This window comes from Scyliorhinus canicula, chromosome 10 (genome assembly GCF_902713615.1).
Source record: "Scyliorhinus canicula chromosome 10, sScyCan1.1, whole genome shotgun sequence".
Taxonomy (NCBI): domain Eukaryota; kingdom Metazoa; phylum Chordata; class Chondrichthyes; order Carcharhiniformes; family Scyliorhinidae; genus Scyliorhinus; species Scyliorhinus canicula.
This window is the reverse complement of record NC_052155.1, coordinates 15103486-15124121: the sequence shown is the minus strand read 5'-3', so window position 1 is coordinate 15124121 and position 20636 is coordinate 15103486. Positions and strand designations below refer to the sequence as shown.

General features: G+C 50.8%; 1 protein-coding gene across 7 annotated transcripts in view; it reads left to right on the top strand.

Moving 5' to 3' along the window:
- The window catches only part of cdh7a (cadherin 7a), a 355342-nt gene that overhangs the window by 213285 nt on the left and 121421 nt on the right, over positions 1–20636 (top strand). For all 7 annotated transcript variants that reach the window (XM_038808624.1, XM_038808622.1, XM_038808623.1 and 4 more), the window contains one exon: positions 4521–4901. In XM_038808624.1, the coding sequence (XP_038664552.1) occupies positions 4677–4901 (225 nt within the window). In that variant the 5' untranslated portion in view covers positions 4521–4676. The remainder of the gene's footprint in view (positions 1–4520; positions 4902–20636) is intronic.

The window sequence follows — 20636 nt, the reverse complement described above, 5'->3', positions numbered from 1 at the left end:
ATGTATTTGTCGAGAAAAATGAAAATCGCTCATTGTCACAAGTAGGCTTCAATAAAGTTACTGTGCAAAACCCCCAGTTGCCACCTTCCGTCGCCTGTTCGGGGAGGCTGGTACGGGGGTTGAACCCTGCTGCTGGCCGATGTGTTTTGAATGCCATTAATGTATCTGCTTCCGTAACCTCTTCTCTATTTACAATAGAGAAAGCTAATGGCAGATTTTGTCGAGGTCCTCATAATTGTGAACGATTTTGACAGACTTTCGCTTACTAAGATACACCCTTGAAGTACCGTACCCTATCAGGCTGTGGGCCAGGAAAATAGGATTCGCTGGATAGAGCTTTGTTTAGACTGCACGGACGAGGTGGGCTGGACCCCCTCCTTCTGTGCCACACATGTTTATTATTCCATGATGAGAAGCAACATTTTTCCACGGCGGAAAGGCAAATATTTTGTTGCTGACTGAACTATGATCCAGAATTCAATGCCGGAGGCAGGTTCCATCATCATTTCCAAAAGGGAATGGAGTAAGTCCTCAATGGGTGAGATTTTCAGGGGACTGGAGGAAAAGCAGGGGCATTGAGATGAATTCCCTCGCCCTGTGCATGGTCTGGCACAGGCACGATGGGCTGAAAGAAGGGGGGGGGGGGATTTGCCGGTCTGGGGGTGGGCACGACCAGAAAATGAAAGCCCATCAGAACATTTACACATTTTCAAAGAGATGTCGTAAGCAGTTTGACTGCATTCAAGACCCACCGGTAGGGTTGCCAACTGTGATTGAGCCTTTTCCTGGAGGTTTCCTCACATAACTTGCCCCCACGCTCCAGCCATTAGTCAATACTCCAACGCATCCATCCTGGTGATGCCCTACCTTCCTCCGCCAATCGGATAACAAAAAGACTCATTGCCCAATTGGACGACAGCCAAACTGTCCTTTTCCCTGCCATTTTCCACATTTTTATATCTGACAGAGAATTGGGAAAAGATTGGGCATTCTCAGGATAGCAACGGGCAATTAGCGGAGGGCCACGTCGATCCATGCTGGGGCCACAATTATTTACAATTCAGATTACTGAGTTGGATGAGGGAAGTGAATGTACTATTGCCAGGTTCGTGGATGACAAAGATAGATTGGAAGCTAAGAGGTGAGTTTAACACAAAGAGTCTACTGAGGGATATCGGCAGGTTAACTGAGTCCTGGGCAAAGACTTGGCAGATGGAATATAATGTGGGAAAATGTGAAGTTATGCACTTTGGCAGGAAGAATAAAGGAGCTGAATATTATTTAAATAGAGAGAGACTGCAGAAAGCCACAGCACAGAGGGGATTAGGGGATCCCCGTGTATAAATTACAAACAACTCGCATGCAAGTTCTGCAGGTAATTGGGACGGCAAATGGAATTTTGGCCTTTATTTCAAAGAGAGTGGGGTAGAGAAATAGGAAAGTCTTGCTAAAACTATACAATGCACTAGTTAGACTACACCTGGAATACTGTGAACAGTTTTGGTCCCCTTACCTAAGAAATGATAGACTGGCATTGGAGGCAGTCCAGAGAAGGTTCACAAGGTTGATCCCGGGTTTGGAGGGCTTTTCTGATGAGGAGAGGTTGAGTAGGTTGGGCCTGCACTCATTGGAGTTCAGAAGAATGAGAGGCTACTTTATTGAGACTTATAGGATTCTCGGGGGACTTGGCAGGGTCGATGCTGAGAGGTTGTTTCCCTTGTGGGTGAGTCTCGGACCAGAGGACATAATCTCAGAGTCAGTGGCTCGGCCATTTAAGACAGAGATGAGGAGGAATTTCTTCTCTCAGAGGGTAGTAAGTCTGTGGAATTCTTTACCGCAGAGAGCTGCAGAGGCTGGGCCATTAACTTTGTTCAAGGCTGAGGTGACAGATTTTTAATCAGTAAGGGAGTCAAGGGTTATGGGGATAAGGTGGGAAAGAGGAGGTGAGGGTTATATCAGATCAGAAATGATCTCATTGAATGGCGGAGCAGCCACGATGGGCTGACGTCTTATGGTGAGGAAATGACAAAAAACCTTTTTTGACATCCTGATAATTTTTCTCCAGATTTGTACACAGCAATAAATCCTCGCCCCGCCAGCGATGCCCACCATGTCCTGGAGACTAATCTTCAGCTCCTGGAGACTCCAGACCAATCCTGGAGGATTGCCAACCCTGCACCAGCTGTGTGCTGCATGCTGGCTCGATAAAAGTCGTGTTGTAAATTTGGACGAGCAATTAGCGCAGCACAAATCCATCAGAAGAATATCCCACATTTGCTTTTACCGACCTGTTACCAGCCATGGATCAGTTGGCAGCATTCCCTCTCCTGTATCACATGCTGTGAGTCCACGTCTGACTCCATAGGCCTGGGTGCAAAATTCTCAGTGACACTCCAGTGCAGCAGTGCCAGAGATGCTGTCTTTCAGATGAACAGTTAAACTCAGGTCCTGTCGGCCCTTCAGCTGGAAGCAAAAGAGCCGAAGACACTATTAATAATAATCTTTTATTATCACAAGTAAGAGGTTACTGTGAAAAGTCCCTATGAAGAAGAGCTGGCGAGTTAACCCCAGCCTCCTGGCCAATATTCATCCCTCAATCAGCGTCACAAAAACAGATTTCCTGGTCATTATCGCATCGTTGTTTGTTGGACAACTTGGCCGCGGCATTGAGAATAAGAATTGGCAAGTCATGTTGCAGCTGTACAGAACCTTAGTTCGGCCACACTTGGAGCATGGTGTTCAATTCTGGTCACCTACCACTACCAGAAAGATGTGGAGGCTTTAGAGAGGGTGCAGAAGAGATTTACCAGGATGTTGCCTGGTATGGAGGGCATTAGCTATGAGGAGAGGTTGAATAAACTTGGTTTGTTCTCACTGGAACGAAGGAGGTTGAGGGGCGCCCTGATAGAGGTCTACAAAATTATGAGGGGCATAGACAGAGTGGATAGTCAGAGGCTTTTTCCCAGGGTAGAGGGGTCAATTACTAGGGGGCATAGGTTTAAGGTGCGAGGGGCAAGGTTTAGAGGAGATGTACGAAGCAAGTCTTTTACACAGAGGGTAGTGGGTGCCTGGAACTTGCTGCCGGAGGAGGTGGTGGAAGCAGGGACAATAGTGACGGTTAAGGGGCATCTTGACAAATACATGATGGGAATGGGAATGACAGGATGGGAATAGAGGGATACGGACCCCGGAAGTGTAGAAGATTTTAGTTTAGACGGGCAGCATGGTCAGCGCAGACTTGGAGGGCTCAAGGGCCTGTTCCTGTGTTGTACTTTTCTTTGTTCTTTGGAGCTTTCTTGTGCGCAAATTGAATAGAAACAACGTGCAAGGGTTACGGGGGGAGAGGCAGCGGAATGGCACCAAGCCGGGCGGTACGGTATCTTCGCGGTTAGCACTGTTGCTTCACAGCTCCGGGGTCCCAGGTTCGATTCCCAGCTTGGGTCACTGTCTCTGCGGAGTCAGCACATTCTCCCTGCGTCTGCGTGGGTTTCCTCTGGGTGCTCCGGTTTCATCCCACAGTCCAAAGATGTGCAGGTTAGGTGGATTGGCCATGCTAAATTGCCCTTAGTGTTCAAAAAGGTTAGGTGGGGTTACTGGGTTACAGGGATAGAGTGGAGCTGTGGACTTTAGTCGGGTGCGCTTTCCAAGGGCCGGTGCAGACTCGATGGGCCGAATGGCCTCCTTCTGCACTTACGATTCTATGATTCTATGATAATGCTCAGTTGGGGAGCTGGTGCAAACGCAATGGGCCGAGTGGCTTCTTTCTGCACGGTAACAATTCTGTGATCTGTCATGTTTCCTACATTAAAACAGTGGCCACACTACCAAAAGTAATTTATTGTCTGTATAAGTGCTTTGAGAAACTGTGAAAGGGGCTTTATGAGTGCAAGTCTTTCTTTCTAACAGTGTGGGGCTCTGAGTTTAGTCTTTACTATCTCAACTGAGAGTGCAATGGGTGCAAGGTAACATTTTCCAGTGTGCTGAATCTCGCACAATCCAGAAAAGCCCAGGATGAAAATGTACGCAGGAACAATAACAAGGAGGTAAATATTCAAAAGCTTGAACTTGGAGGAATCTAAATTCAGAGCATGTAACTGCGAGGCTCCTTCCAGGAAACCCAGATCTTATTTGGATGTGATGTACTAGCAACCCAAATACAATTGGCTGAAATAAAAAAACAGCATCTGTGGAGCGAGGGACCAGAGTTAACGCTTCGAGCCCAACATGGCTGTCACATTGTTCGAACTTGGTTTGAGTAGTGGTTTTGGGAGCAACCTCACGATATAAAATCGACATTTAAAAAAAAACAAGTTAGATATCCAGCTTTGCAAATAGTCCTTTCAGTACAGTGAATATATTTGACAGCGCATTCTTGCTTTAGTGCAAAATAGATCTCATGTACCATGTATGCGTAAGTGTTGTCTCAGGTGCCATTAAGACCTCCAACATGTTAAGCAGGATGCCACAGGTTGGTGAAGCAGTTAACTGACAGAAACTCGTTTTGTCTTTATCTGTGGTAGGTGTCCAATTCTTCAGCAAAGTTTACTCTGCAGCAGCCAGCGTCCTTCAGATCAGCCGGTACTATCTCGGGCATCCAGCTTGCCAAAACTGCTGCCAAGCCAACCGAGACGGTGCCTGTGTCTCTTGTTAAGGACTCTCTCTCTCTGGGGTGAGAAATGAAACCGAGAGACGGCACACTCTGCCATTCGGTGGTGGTCATCACGCTATTCCTCTGCCTCGGTGGAACAAGACAATCAGGTCCTCAGTCGCCAGTGCCAGGATCCCAAATCCCAACAGGAGAGTCGGGGGAAGCACACAAGCGGGTGAAGCGGGGCTGGGTGTGGAATCAATTCTTTGTGCTGGAGGAATACACGGGCACAGACCCACTGTATGTGGGGAAGGTAAGAGGCACTCACTTCTTGACTCCTTTCAAACGTTAACCCCTGTATTAACCATCGATCACATCAGAAATGCATTGCGACACAAGTGTGTGAGCGCTCATGGATTTGGCTGGAGCCCCTGCCTGCATGGTTTTATTGGAGCAGGGGGTCGGTTCTTTTGCAATAAATGATTTGTTCCTCTGCTAAAATAGCTCTGAGAGGAGTTCCAAACCAGTGGATCTCAACATCTCACAGTGTGATCTCAAATCCTGCTGGCTGCCTTCACAAGCACTTAAATTGCCCCGAGTGGTTAACAGTGAGAATTGTTTCAGATACAAGGTTATAACGTGAGACAGGTTCCCAACAGCGGGTGGTGGAAGACCGAAGGAGGTTGTTCAGTACCGCCCCTCCCCTCATAGTAGCCCCCCATCCCCTCATAGCTCAGCAAATGTTTTACTTTTCAATTATTGATCCTTTTCAAGCAGTGACTTCCGGATCGCAACAACTGCCTGTGTAAAAATGCCTTCATCCCCCTTCTGCTCCCCTTTGACAATATGTCGACATTCTCTGGCCAGCCCTTAGAACATAGAACAGTACAGCACAGAACAGGCCCTTCGGCCCTCGATGTTGTGCCGAGCAATGATCACCCTACTCAAGTCAACGTATCCACCCTATACCAGTAACCCAACAGCCCCCCCATTAACTTTATAAAAAAAAAGAAGAAAATTTAAAAAAAAAATTTTTTTTTTTTTTAATGACTTGATCTTGGTGGGCCGCATAAAGACCTTTGGCGGGCCGTATGTGGCCCGTAGTTTGCCTACCCCTGTTCAAGATGGTAGTGGTTGTGGGTTTAGAAGGTGCTGCCGAAGGAAACTTGGCGAGTTACTGCAGTGCATCTTGTAGATAGCACACACCACGGCTGCCATTGTTCTTCAGGGTGGAGGGATTGAATGTCTGTGCAAGGGGGAGCAATCAAGCGGGTTACTTTGTCCTGGATAGTGTTGAGCTTCTCGAGTGTTGTTGGAACTGCACACATCCAGGCAAGTGGGAGAGTATTCCATGACACTCCTGACTTCTGCCTTGTAGATGGTAACTGGCTTTGAGAGGTCAGAAGTCGAGTTACTGAATAGGATTCCTAGCCTTTGACGTGCTCTGGTAGCCACATGGCTAGTCCACCATTGGAAAAGCTTCCTCCTTATTCAGCCTATCAAAATATTTAAAAATTCTGAACCTCTCTATCAAATCCCCACTTACGCTCGTCTTATGTTGCCTCACAGCGCCAGGGCCCTGAGTTCGATTCCCGCTTGGGTCACTGTCTGTGCAGAGTCTGCACGTTCTCCCCATGGGTTTCCTCCAGGTGCTCAATAAACTTGTAATGCATTGACGTGTTTATGAATGTAATACGTTTATACAGCACCTTTCATGACAGAACATTACCCAAGGAGCTGCTGAGCGAGGCGTCACACGCAGGTGTTTGGGGGGAAAAGATGTTTGTCAAAAGAGCAAATGGAACGGGGTGAATTTCTCGGGCAATTTTCTGCAGTTGAAGATGTAGCAAAGTGAACAGACAGAGGAAGAGAATTTGCGCGTGCACTGAAATCAAAGCGAGAGTGGCTGCCCTTGACATCTAGGCAGCATGTGACCGGGTGTGGTATCTGAATCAATCGGAATCATTTTTCATTTTTTTCATTTCTTTTTTTTTTCATTTCAAGGAGAAAATTGTTAGAAATAAGAATAGGGTGAAGGTGGAGGAGAGAGTTCACAGTCGGAGGTTGTTGAACTCAATGTTAAGCCCACTACCAGCACCCCTCTTAGTCATTATCTCCATCATTCCCCTTGTCTTTCTGTCCACAGCATCTTTGTTAATCTCCACTTATCGCTGGCCCTCTATCCAGCCCCCACTGCTCCACACACGCCGCATCCCCCACGACAGTATAAATCTGACCCCATTTCCAGTTCTCTAACTTTGACAAAGAGTCACCCAGACTCCAAACATTCGCTCCCTTCTCCCTCCACAGATGCTGTTAGACCTGCTGAGATTGTCCAGTATATTTCTGTTGTTGTTTCAGATTCCAGCATCCGCAGTAATTTGCGTGAACAACATGAATCTGTTGGGTTGAGTGGCCCGTAAATAACTTAGTCACCCTTCCAGCTAAAATGCATCAAAGAGCATAGATGGGTTCAAATGAGGTCGAGATTCCTATTTTGCAACAGATATCCAGACTTTAAAAAGTATTTCTGCCCTGGGTTAACAAAAGGTGTGGAAGGAAAGTCACTCTTTCAATGCAAGATCATTTTGGGGAAACTTGGGCCTATTAATTGTGAGTTGGACTGTTGGACAGATTCTGATGCTAATTCCAGTCAATACAGGCCCTGCTGACCCAAGCTCTCATCATGCAACAATCCAGGTAAACCTTTGTTGCACTCCATCTGTGGCATGTATATCCTCTCTTAGATATGGAGAAAACTGCACACACTACTTCAGGTGTCGTCTCAACAAGGCCTTGTACAGCTGCAGTAAGACATCCTTGCCCGAGTGGTCAAGGCCTCTTGCAATGATGGCCAACATACCATTTGCCTCCCTGACTGCTTGACGTCCCTGCATGCTTGCTTTCAGGGACTGGTGTACAAGGACACCCAGGTCCCTCTGTACGTCAATATTTCCCAATCTATACTCTCACTTGGGAAGTCCCTCAAGGTCGAGGGTGACTTGCTTTCACTCCGGGGAGGTGGGTTCTGTGGTGGTTGAATAGTCCCATCTCGGATCGGCAGACTCTGCCACAGGTTTGGCAGGTGGTATTCGCTGAGGTGGGGGATGGGGCGCTCTGGATTCCGCGCTCTCTTTCCGCTGTGGCTCTGCATCACTCGAGGTGATTGGCCCCTTCACGGATGCTTTTCCTATAGTTTGTGCGCTCCAAGGCAAGTGATTCCCGCGTGTCAATGAGAATGTTACATTTATTTAGGGAGCTTTCAGAGTGTCCTTGTTACGTTTCCTCTGCCCTCCTAGTGATCGCTTGTCATTGTGGAGCTTGGAGTAGAGCACTTATTTGGAGAATCTTGTGCTGGGCATGCGGGCAAAGTGGCCGACCCATTGCAGCTGGTCGAGTGTGACCAGAGCCCCAATACTGGGGATATTGGCCTGGGAGAGGACGCTCATGTTGGTACACCTATCCTGCCAGTAGATTTGCAGGATTTTGCATTGGTGATATCTCTCCAAGGATTTGAGGTGTCTGCTGTACATTGTCAATGTTTCTGATGCATACAGGAGGGTGGGGACCACGGCTTTTCTGTTGACTATGAGCTTGGTTTGAGGTGTCGGTCTTCGAATACTCTGTTCCTCAGGCATCCGAAGACTGCATTGGAGTCGATGCTGGATTTCATCGTCAATGTCTGCTCGCACCGAGAGGAGATTCCCGAGGTTTGGGAAATGATCCACATTGTCCCGGGGCTGCCTGTGGATCTTTATGGATGGGGGGCAGTTTTTTGTGGCAGGAATGGGCTGGTAGAGGACCTTTGTTTCCCAGATGGTCTGAAGCCCATTCTCAGATCTGCCTTGGTGAATGCATCGACGATGGTCTGCAGCTCGGCCTCTCAGTGTGCGCACACACAGGTGTCTCTGCGTACTGCAGTTCGATGACAGAGGTTGGGATGGTCATGGTTCTGGCCTGGAGACGTCGGAGATTGAACAGTTTCCCTTTTGGCCGGTAGGTTAGCTCCACTCCAGCGGGGAACTTCAGGGTGATGGGGGTGGAGTGTTGCTGCAAGAAAGATGGAGAAGAGAATTGGTGCGATGACACACCCCTGTTTGACCCCAATTTGCACAAATATGGGTCCGTGGAGGTTCCGTTGGTGAGGAGCACAGCTTGCAGGCAGAGAATAGTGACAAAATTCTGAAGGCAGCTGAATTTGAGGAGGATGTTCCACAGTCCCTCACGTTGACAGAGTCAAAGGCCTTTGCAAGATCGAAGAAGGCCATGTAAGGAGGCATTTTTCCTGGAATTGCCGCGTGATGAAGATCATGTCCATTGAGCTTCTTGATGGGCGGGAAACCGCACTGAAACTCAGGGAGGACCTCTTCATTCACTGGGAGGACACGGTTGAGGAGTATTCCTGCGATGACCTTTCCCGTGGTGGAGAGTAGGGAAGTCCCTGTGTAATTTCTGCAGTCGGACCTGTCTCCTTTATTGAAGATGGTCACAGTTAGGGTGACTCTGATCGCCCAGTAAATTCTCTTCCTTCCACACAAGGGTGATGGGTTTGTGGATCCTTGTCAAGATTGCCTTTCCGCCACATTTTAGTACTTCTGAGGGGATTCTATCTGCATCAGAGGCCTTGTTGTGCTTCAGCTGTAGGATGGCTTTTTTGACATCACGGCGAAATGGGCTTGCGCTGGGTTGGCGGTTGATTGTAGCATGTTGCGGGATGCTGTCGAGGGTATTTGTGTCGAAGGCTGTGCCTTGGTTGCGGAGATCCTTGAAGTGCTCTCTCCAGCGGGTGTTGACAGCTTCTCTGTCTTTGATGAGCGCCCCTCCGTTTTTGGCTCTCAGTAGGGTGGGCTGCTGGGTACTCACACTGCAGATGGTTGTCGCCGAGTTACTGAGTCTCCTGTGCTCTTCCCACCCACCACCTGTTCTTTGGTTCGCGGGTTCTTCGTTGCACCTCGGCCCTCAGTTCCCTGTTGGCTTGTTTCCTTTGACTCGGGTTTTGGTTGAGCTGCCAGTTCAGGAACACGTTGCGGTCAAGGAGATCCTGGACTTCTGATCATTCTCGTCAAACCAGTCTTGGTGTTTCCTGGTCGACAGCCCAGCATCTTCTGGCTGTGGGCATTCTGTGGCTCTGGCTCGTTGTTGTTGCCAGGTTCGCTGCGAGGCATCGACTGAGTCTCCTGCGGAAGAGTTTTTTCTTTTTTAAAAAAATATTTTTATTCAAGGCTTTTTAACAAAATATACAGAATAACAGAAGAACAACACCTCAACCCAATAAACAATCACAACCCTCCAGTGCCCCTGATACCAACCCTTTGCCGCACTCCGCCTTCCCCATTTTAACCCCCTTGCTTGTCAAGAGCCCCTCCCCCATTGCTGACCCCTCAATCCTCCTTGAAGAAATCAATGAACGGTTTCCACATCCGAGTGAACCCCTGTACCGACCGACCCCCCCCCCCCCCCCCCCCCCCCCCCCACACACACACACACCGAGCGAAGTTGATCTTCTCCAACCTCCGGAATTCTGCCAGGTCGCCTTTGCCAGCAGTTGCCTACCTTTCACAAAATGCGTCTGATCCTTCCCTATCACCCCTGGCACACAGTCCTCAATGTGTGATGCAAGCACCTTCGCCAAAAGTTGGGTATCGACATTCAAAAACAATATCGGGCAATGCAACCTATACCCCTCCGGGTCCTTAACCATTTCTAGAATCGGGGAGATGGAAGCCTGTGACAATGTAGGGGGGAGTACCCCCCCTTTCCCTCGCCTCATTATACGTCCTCACCAACAATGGCCCCAGCTCTGCCCCAAACCTTTTTACAAAACTCTATGGGCAACTGTCAAAAACCGAGGCCTTCCTCATCGGCATCGCCCCCATGCAATCCATCACCTTCCTCAGACCAATCGGGACCCCCAGGCCCTTCTCCACCGTGCAAAACTCCAATCCATTCAGGAACCGTCGCAACCCCTCTTCCCTGTTGGGGGCTCCAACTCATACAGCCTCTTATAAAAGGCCTCAAATGCCCCATTCACCACCCTCCGGGTCCATCAGCACCTTACCACTCTCGTCCCTCACTCGAACAATCTTCCTCACCACCGCTTGCTTCTTCAGGGCAGCACGGTAGCATTGTGGATAGCACAATCGCTTCACAGCTCCAGGGTCCCAGGTTCAATTCCGGCTTGGGTCACTGTCTGTGCGGAGTCTGCACATCCTCCCCGTGTGTGCGTGGGTTTCCTCCGGGTGCTCCGGTTTCCTCCCACAGTCCAAAGATGTGCAGGTTAGGTGGATTGGCCATGATAAATTGCCCTTAGTGTCCAAAATTGCCCTTAGTGTTGGGTGGGGTTACTGGGTTATGGGGAAAGGGTGGAGGTGTTGACCTTGGGTCGGGTGCTCTTTCCAAGAGCTGGTGCAGACTCGATGGGCTGAATGGCCTCCTTCTGCACTGTAAATTCTATGTAATCACGTTGTGGGCCAGCATCCTACTCGCCTTCTTCCCGCACTCGTAAACTGCCCTTCTGGCCCTCTGCAACTGTCTTCCACTAACCTAAACTCCATCTGGTGCTTCTGCCTCTCCTTCAACAGCCCTGCCTCCGGGGCCTTCGAATACCTCCTGCCCACCCTCAAGATCTCATCCACCAGCCTTGCCCTCTCCTCCCACTCCACCCTCTCCCTGTGTGCCCAAATCTCATTGCCACCTTGAGTGCCTTCCACAACGTGGTGGCTGTGACTTCCCCCATGTCGTTCAATTCCACATAGCCCCGAACGGCAGCCTTCACCCGCTTGCACCCCACTCATCCGCCAACAGCCCCACATCTAACCTCCACTGCGGCCATTGAGCTACCTCCTGAACCACCCACAAACCCAGCCAATGCGGTGCATGGTCAGAGACCGCTATCGGCGAATACTCCGAGCCAGCCACCCCTGCCAGCAGCACGTTGTCCATCACGGGAACATCGATCTGAGAATACACCCAGCGCACATGGGAGAAGTATGAAAACTCCTTCACCCTTGGCCTCCCAAACCTCCATGGGTGCCTGCCCCCCCCCCCCCCATGCGCCCCACAAACTCCCTCAACACCCTAGCTGCTGCCGACACCCTCAGCGACTTCGGACTCAACCGATCCAGGTCCAGAGATAATCACCCCCCCCCCCCGCCCCATAATCAACTGGGGGGGGGGTCCAAATCTCGAATCTTCCTCAACACCTGCTTCATAAAATCCACATCATCCTAATTTGGGGCCTAAAGGTTATAGTATCAGCAGCATCCCCTCCAGTTTCCCACTAACCAGCACATACTTACCCTCCAGATCTACCACAATACCCCCCACGTCAAACGCCGCCCTCTTATTGATCAACACTGCCACTCCCCTCATCTTCATATCCAGCCCGAGTGGAACACCGGCCCACCCATCCCTTCCTCAACCTCATCTGATCCCCTAATTTCAGATGTGTCTCCGAGAAAAACACCACGTCCAGCTTCAAGCCCCTCAGATGCGTAAACACATGATTCAATGAATCCACTATCACACACAGAGCAAGTGATTGGCCTCTGCCCAGTGTCTCAGAAGATATGGGGCGGAATTCTCCGACCCCCCCGCAGGGTCGGGGAAGCGCCCGGGGCCGGCGTAAATCCCGCCCCCGCCGTGGCCGGAATTCTCCGGCACCCGGGAATCGGCGGGAGTGGGAATCACGCCCCGCCGATCGGCGTGCCCCCCGCGGCGATCGGCGAACCCCCGCGGCGATTCTCCGGCCCGTGATGGGCCGAAGTCCCGCCGTTGACAGGCCAATCCCGCCGACGTGGTTTAAACCACTTCTGTGCCGGCACGATTGACGCCGCGAGCGGGCCCCCGGGGGGTGCCCCTACGATGGCCTGGCCCGCGATCAGGGCCCACCGATTGGCGGGCGGGTCAGTGCCGTGGGGGCACTCTTTTTCTTCCGCCGTCGCCACGGCCTCCACCATGGCGGAGGCGGAGGAGACCCCTTCCACCGTGCATGCGCCAGTGGTGATGTCAGCGGCCACTGACGCTCCGGCGCATGTGCGGACCGGTGAAGGCCTTTCGGCCAGGCCCGACGGCGGGCGGCGTAGCGCCAAAGGCTGTTGCCGCCAGATTTGGCGCCATCGGTGGAGCCGGAGCCACTCCAGCGCGGGCCTAGCCCCTAAAGGTGCAGAGAATTCCGCACCTTTGGGGAGGCCCGACGCCAGAGTGGTTGGCGCCACTCCGCTACGCCGGGACCCCCCGCCCCACCGGGTAGGGGAGCATTTCGCCCCTGATGACCGAGTGAATCTCCCAAACACAGAACATTTAACCGGTCCATTCAGCCCTCTCACATTCAACGTGACCAGCCTGGTAAGGGGGCACCCTGCCCTCCTCCCCTGCCAATCAGCCATACCCCTTCTTGAGCCAGCCACTGGCCCGCGTCACACACCCTCTGGACCCGCTCTCTCACTGCACTGCTCCTCTCTCCCCGCTGCTGCTCCTCTCTCCCCGTTGCTGCTCCTCTCCCCCGTTGCTGCTCCCCTCACCCCGCTGCTGCTCCTCTCCCCCCGCTGCTGCTCATTTCTTCCCGCTGCTGCTCCTCTCTCCTCGCTGCTGCTCCTCTCCCCCCGCTGCTGCTCCTCTCCCCCCGCTGCTGCTCCTCTCCCCCCGCTGCTGCTCCTCTCCCCCCACTGCTGCTCTTCTCTCCCCACTGCTGCTCCTCTCTCCCGGCTGCTGCTCCTCTCCCCCCCCCCCCCCCCGCTGCTGCTCCTCTCCCCCCCCCCGCTGCTGCTCCTCTCCTCCCGCTGCTGCTCCTCTCCCCCCGCTGCTGCTCCTCTCTCCCCGTTGCTGCTCCTCTCCCCCCGCTGCTGCTCCTCTCCCCCCGCTGCTGCACCTCTCTCCCCGTTGCTGCTCCTCTCTCCCCGCTGCTCCTCTCTCCCCACTGCTGCTCCTCTCTCCCCGCTGCTGCTCCTCTCTCCCCGCTGCTGCTCCTCTCTCCCCACTGCTGCTCCTCTCCCCCCACTGCTGCTCCTCTCCCTCCGCTGCTGCTCCTCTCCCCCCGCTGCTGCTTCTCTCCTCCCGCTGCTGCTCCTCTCTCCCCGCTGCTGTTCCTCTCTCCCCACTGCTGCTCCTCTCTCCCCGCTGCTGCTCCTCTCTCCCCGCTGCTGCTCCTCTCTCCCCACTGCTGCTCCTCTCTCCCCACTGCTACTGCTCTCCCCCGCTGCTGCTCCTCTCTCCTCGCTGCTGCTCCTCTCCCCCCGCTGCTGCTCCTCTCCCCCCGCTGCTGCTCCTCTCCCCCCGCTGCTGCTTCTCTCTCCCCGCTGCTGCTCCTCTCCCCCCGCTGCTGCTCCTCTCCCTCTGCTGCTGCTCCTCTCTCCCCGCTGCTGCTCCTCTCTCCTCGCTGCTGCTCCTCTCTCCCCGCTGCTGCTCCTCTCTCCCCACTGCTGCTCCTCTCCCCCCGCTGCTGCTCCTCTCCCCCCGCTGCTGCTCCTCTCTCCCCGCTGCTGCTCCTCTCTCCCCGCTGCTGCTCCTCTCCCCCCACTGCTGCTCCTCTCTCCTCGCTGCTGCTCCTCTCTCCCCGCTGCTGCTCCTCTCTCCCCACTGCTGCTCCTCTCCCCCCGCTGCTGCTCCTCCCACCCCGCTGCTGCTCCTCTCTCCCCACTGCTGCTCCTCTCCCCCCGCTGCTGCTCCTCTCCCTCTGCTGCTGCTCCTCTCCCCCCGCTGCTGCTCCTCTCCCTCTGCTGCTGCTCCTCTCCCCCCGCCGCTGCACCTCTCTCCCCGCTGCTGCTCCTCTCCCTCTGCTGCTGCTCCTCTCCCCCCGCTGCTGCTCCTCTCCCTCTGCTGCTGCTCCTCTCCCCCCGCTGCTGCTCCTCTCTCCCCTGCTGCTCCTCTCCCCCCGCTGCTGCTCCTCTCTCCCCGCTGCTGCTCCTCTCCCCCCGCTGCTGCTCCTCTCTCCCCGCTGCTGCTCCTCTCCCCCCGCTGCTCATGCCAGACCAATCAGCTGCTTCCTCTCGCCCCAGGCCACTTTCTGAACTCTGGTATCACCTCAGGAGCTGTGCCTCTGGATTCAGTGAAGCTTCGCTGTACTTCTCTGATGAGCTGCTCGCTGCCCTGTGCACTCTCTCCAGTCTCTGGTGTTTGATGACTCTGCCCTTCGCTGCTCTGCTCTTTTTAACATTCCCACCTCTCCAGTCAGCTGTTTCCCCACCAGGTTCGCTCTCTCGCATGTCTCTGGTGTCCTGTGTCCATGCGGCAGGGCTGATTGTAAATCCTGGGTTGTTCAAATCCCTAAAGGGAAACTTGAAACAACTGCCCTGAACTGCATTTTGGCAATTTATTATAGCAAGAGGAAAGGTTTGAAATTCATAGAATATAACCATAGAATAGAATCTCTACGGTGCAGAAGGAAACAAGTTGGCCCATTGGGTCTACATCAACCGTCTGAAAGAGCATCCGACCCAGGCCCACTCACACGCCCCATCTCCCGAATCTGCACATCTTTGGACTGTGGGGGGAAACCGGAGCACCCGGAGGAAATGCAAGCAGACATGCGGAGAACGTGTAGACTCCACACAGACAGTCACCCAAGATCGGAATCGAAGCCGGGTCCCTGGGGCTGTGAGGCAGCAGTGCTAACCACTGTGCCGCCATGCCAGCCTTCAGAGAATTAAGAGAATGATGTCCCGGACATTTTGTGATGATTTTATTAAAATAAATGTTTATTGAGAAATAGAATAAACATCAATAAGGTAAATTGAAGTACTTCACGAAGGCAATGGCTGCACACTGTGGCCTTCCGGGGAAACTGAAAGGTCTGACGGGGGAATAAATCACCTGCAGCAGAGAGACTACATCCCGGGGTTCTAAAAGAGATAGCTGAGGAGATTGTGAAGGTATTGCTGGTGATCCTTCAGGAATCACTGAAGACAGGAAGGGTCCTAGAGGACTGAAAAGTGGCTCATGTAACACCGCCGATTAAGAAAGGAGGTAGGCAGAAGACGGGAAATTATAGACCGGTTAGCCTGACTTCGGTCATTGGTAGTATTTTAGAGTCCATTATTAAAGATGAGATCGCAAAGTACTTGGAAGTGCATGGTAAAATAGGACTGAGTCAGCACGGCTTTGTCAAGGGGAGGTCAGGTCTGACAAATCTGTGAGTTATTTGAGGAAGTAACAAGGAAGTTAGACAAAGGAGAACCAGTGGACGTGATTTATTTAGATTTCCGGAAGGCCTTTGACAAGGTGCCACATAGGAGATTGTTAAATAAGTTAAGAGCCCATAGCGTTAAGGGTAAGATCCTAGCATGGATAGAGGATTGACTGACTGGCAGAAGGCAGAGAGTGGGGATAAAGGGGTCTTTTGCAGGATGGCAGCCGGTGACAAGTGGTGTGCCTCAGGGGTCTGTGCTGGGACCTCAGCTTTTTACAATATATATAAATGATCTGGAAGAAGGAACTGAAGGCACTGTTGCTAAGTTTGCAGATGATACAAAGATCTGTAGAGCGGCAGGTAGTATTGAGGAAGCAGGCAGGCTGCAGAAGGACTTGGACAAGTTAGGAGAGTGGGCAATAAGGTGGCAAACAAAATACAATGTGGAAAAGTGTGAGGTTATGCATTTTGGAAGGAGGGGAGGCATAGCCTATTTTCTAAATGGGGAAGTGCTTAGGAAATCAGAAGCACAAAGAGACTTGGGAGTCCTTGTACACATTTCTCTTAATGTTAACGTGCATGTTCAGTCGGCAGTTAGGAAGGCAAATGCAATGTTAGCATTCATGTCGAGAGGGCTAGAGTATAAGACCAGGAATGTAACTCTGAAGGCTGTATAAGGCTCTGGTCAGACCCCATTTGGAGTATTGTGAGCAGTTTTGGGCCCAGTATCTAAGGAAGGATGTGCTGACCTTGGAAAGGGTCCAGAGGAGGTTCACAAGAATAATCCCCGGAATCAATAGCTTGTCGTATGTAGAACTGTTGAGGACCCTGGGTCTGTACTCTGAGTTTAGAAGGATGAGGGGGGATCCTATTGAAACTTACAAGGTACTGCGAGGCCTGGGCAGAGTGGATGTGGAGAGGATGTTTCCACTTGTAGAAAAAACTAGAACCAGAGGACACAATCCCAGACTAAAGGGACGATCTTTTAAAACAGAGATGAGGAGGAATTTCTTCAGCCAGAGGCTGGTGAATCTGTGGAACTCTTTGCCGCAGAAGGCTGTGGAGGCCAAATAATTGAGTGTCTTTAAGACAGGGATAGATAGGTTCTTGATTAATAAGGGGAACAGAGGTTATGGGGAGAAAGCAGGAGGATGGAAATGAGAAAAATATCAGCCATGATTGAATGGCGGAGCAGACTCGATTGGCCGAGTAGCCTAGATCTGCTCCTATGTCTTATGGTCTTGTGTATAACTCAATTAAACTGTTCCAAACAATCCTAACTTAACTAACTTCAGAGCTAACTCTCCCCATACTGTTCACCAACACCTTATATCTTTTAGGATCTGTGAAAAGCCAGTAACTGTTAAGACATATTGCAGTCTTGTCTCTTGGGTTTGAGGCAAACCAGACAATGCTTGCAGTGTGCCAAACCACTATTCCTGCTCTTGACTGAGAGCCAGAAAAACAGCTCCCTGCATAGATTTTAGTATCTCCTTAGATACATTTTTCACCTTTGACCTTTCCCATATCTGACCTAGCCGGCAGGATTCTGCGAAAACCGGCGAGGCAGGCGACTCCGGTGCGAAGGAGTGCCGGCCGGCGCGGAAGGGGCTTGGCGCCACGCCAACCGGCACCGAAGGGCCTCCACTGGCCGGCGCATGTTGGCGCATGCACGGGAGCACCAGTGTGTGCTGGCATCATCCCAGCGCATGCGCAGGGGGGGGTTCATCTCCGCGCCGGTCATCGCCGACGTCCACAGCAGCCGAAGCGGAGGAATAGAGTGCCCCCACAGACAAGGCCCCCCCGCGGATTGGTGGGCTCCGATCGCGGGCCAGGCCACCGTGGGGGCACCCCCAGGGCCAGATCCCCCTGCATTTTGGAAACCACAGTATGTACATTTTTCCAAAGCTTAAAATATATAACCGGAGCATTACCAACAGGAAATATTCCAATTTCTTGGATTTCATTGATATTTTCTTGACACCTAATATCATTACCATCACTGAATCCCCCACTATCAACATCTTGGGCGTTACAATTGACCAGAGACTGAACTGGCCAGTCAAATAAATACTGTGGTTTCCAAAATCAGGCACATTTAAGTAAAAAAAAATATTTATTATTGTCACAAGTAGGCTTACATTAACACTGCAATGAAGTTACTGTGAAAAGCCCCTAGTTGCCACACTTCGCCGCCTGTTCGGGTACACTGAGGGAGAATTCAGAATGTCCAATTCACCTAACAAGCAAGTCTTGCAGGACTTGTGGGAGGAAACCTGAGCACCCGGAAGAAACCCACGCAGACACGGCGAGAACGTGCAGACTCCACACAGACAGTGACCCAAGCCAGGAATCGAACCTGGGACACTGGTGCTGTGAAGCAATGGTGCTAACCACTGTGCTACCGTGCTGCCCATATAACTCACCACTTGACCTCTCAAAGCCTGTCGCAACAAGGCACAAGTTACGAGTGTGATGGAACGCACATGAATGCCACACGCATGAATGAATGCAGCTCCAACAACCCTCAAGAAGCCTGACACCATCCAGGACAAATCAGCTCCCTCGATTGGCACCACCTTCAACATTTACTCCTTCCACCACTGACGCACAATGGCAAAGAGTGTGTACCATCTACAAGATGCACTGCAGCAACTCTCCAAGACCCCTTTGACAGCACCTTCCAAACCCGTAACACCTACCAACTAGAAGGACAAGGGCAGCAGATGGATGGGAACACCACCATCAGCAAGTTCACCTCCATGCCACACACCACCCTGACGTGGACCTCTCTCACTGTTCCTTCACTTAAGCTGGGGCAAAGTCCTGGAAGCCCCTCCCTAACAGCACTGTGGGTGCACGTGCACCACATCAACTGTAACAGTTCAGGAAGGCATCTCACCACCACCTTCTCAACGGCAATTAGGGATGGGCAACAACTCTTAGTACACCCAGCGACGCCCACATCCCAGAAATGAATGAGAACGGATTAAAAAATTGATCTAGCTTCATGGACACTTAAAATGAACATCATGACCAAGTACATTACTTAAAGAAACTTTTTTACAACTGACCAAAGCCTAGGCCAAAGATGTGCAGTTTGGGTGGATTGGCCATGCTAAATTGCCACTTTGTGTCCAAAAGGTTAGTTGGAGTTTGGGGTTATAGGGGTAGGGTGGGACCATGGACCGAGGTAAGGTGCTTTTTAAGAGGGTCGGTGCAGACCTGATGGGCTGAATGGCCTCCTTCTGTTCTGTAGTGCTTCTATGGTTCTATGATTCTCACTGCTGATTGTCAGGCTGCATTCAATGTAGATATCTCCCATCTCACCTGTGCACAAAGGACAGAAACATTCTGTAGAGCATAAAATGTTGCATGTCAGAAAGTCGCCATCCAGCCCACTGTGCCTGTGACCTTTGGGAGAACTATCCAATTCATCTCAATCTTGCAATATTCTTGTTGGATGGCCTGATTTATATTACGAGAACACTTGTAGCTAAAACTATAAACGATTTATTATCATTAAATGTGGGTAAACTATATACAAAACAACAGGTGAATAACAGTATGAACATGCACAAGCAACCTCTCTCCCAGCTCCTTAGTCAGTTTGAGGTCACATGATTTGAACATTCACTTATATACTAGTGAGACTCCTAGTGGTCAGTCAGTGAATTACAACACAACCATGAAAATTGCTACATCCCCTTTCCTTTAAAGGAATAAATTAATGCATCATTATCTGCATATCTACATATGATATCATTAGCCTGTGGGTCTAACAGTATTAATTTTTTTCTTTCATTTTTTGAAAACTGATTTAACGAATTTCGAAAATATATGTAAGAACCACAAGCATAGTATGTACAAATAGTCCAAAGCTACAAATTGAGTCGATCAGGTTTGCTTCTAACTCAAGCTTCTAACTGGTTTATCTTCTCAAAGTTTGACCTTGCTGCTCAGAACTTGTAGAATCGATTTTTTCCATGACATTTTCATGCTCAGGAACTGCTGAACTATCTGACACTGCAGCTGATGTTGATTCTGACGTAGATTCGTCATCCATTATGTTGTTGTGAAAGGCTTCTCTGGTTTTAAAGAGTTTGCAACAATTTCATATTAAAACCAACCCATCCTCTATCTGTACACTGTAGGAATGAGGTGCTGCTTCTTGAATACAATGGCTTTTCTCAACCAATTGCCTTAGTCTTCTTTTCTCACAATGTCATCTCCACTCAAAGGTGATAAAGTTCTAGACGCTCTATCATAGAACTTTTGTTTTGCTTTAATGTTTTGCCTTTCCTGCAGTACCACTGCATTCTCCTCCTTCTTTTCCAAGTTTGGAAGTGTGGTACGCAACCTTCTATTCATGAGTAACTCTTCTGGCGATCTACCATGTGATAATGGTGATGCTCTGTCACTCAATAGTGCTAGAAATGGATCAGATTAGCTGCCCATTGCCTTCTTCAATAATTACTTAATAATATGTACACCTATTTCAGCTTTGCCATTGGCCTTTGGGTAAAATGGACTTGACGTGATGTGATTGAAATAATGCGTGAATGTGAAGTGTTGCCACACTTTTTTTAAAAATGAAATGAAGTGAAAATCACTTATTGTCACGAGTAGGCTTCAATGAAGTTACTGTGAAAAGCCCCTAGTCGCCACATTCCGGTGCCTGTCCGGGGAGACTGGTACGGGAATCGAACCGTGCTGCTGGCCTGCTTGGACTGCTTTAAAAGCCAGCGATTTAGCTCAGTGAGCTAAACCAGCCCCTAGCTAAAACACGTTAAACAGCTTTACAGCTATAACAGGAACTTTCAAGCGGTTATTGGATAGGCTCATGGAGCACACCAGAATGACAGGGACTGGGATAGCTTGATCTTGGTTTCAGACAAAGCTCGGCACAACATCGAGGGCCGA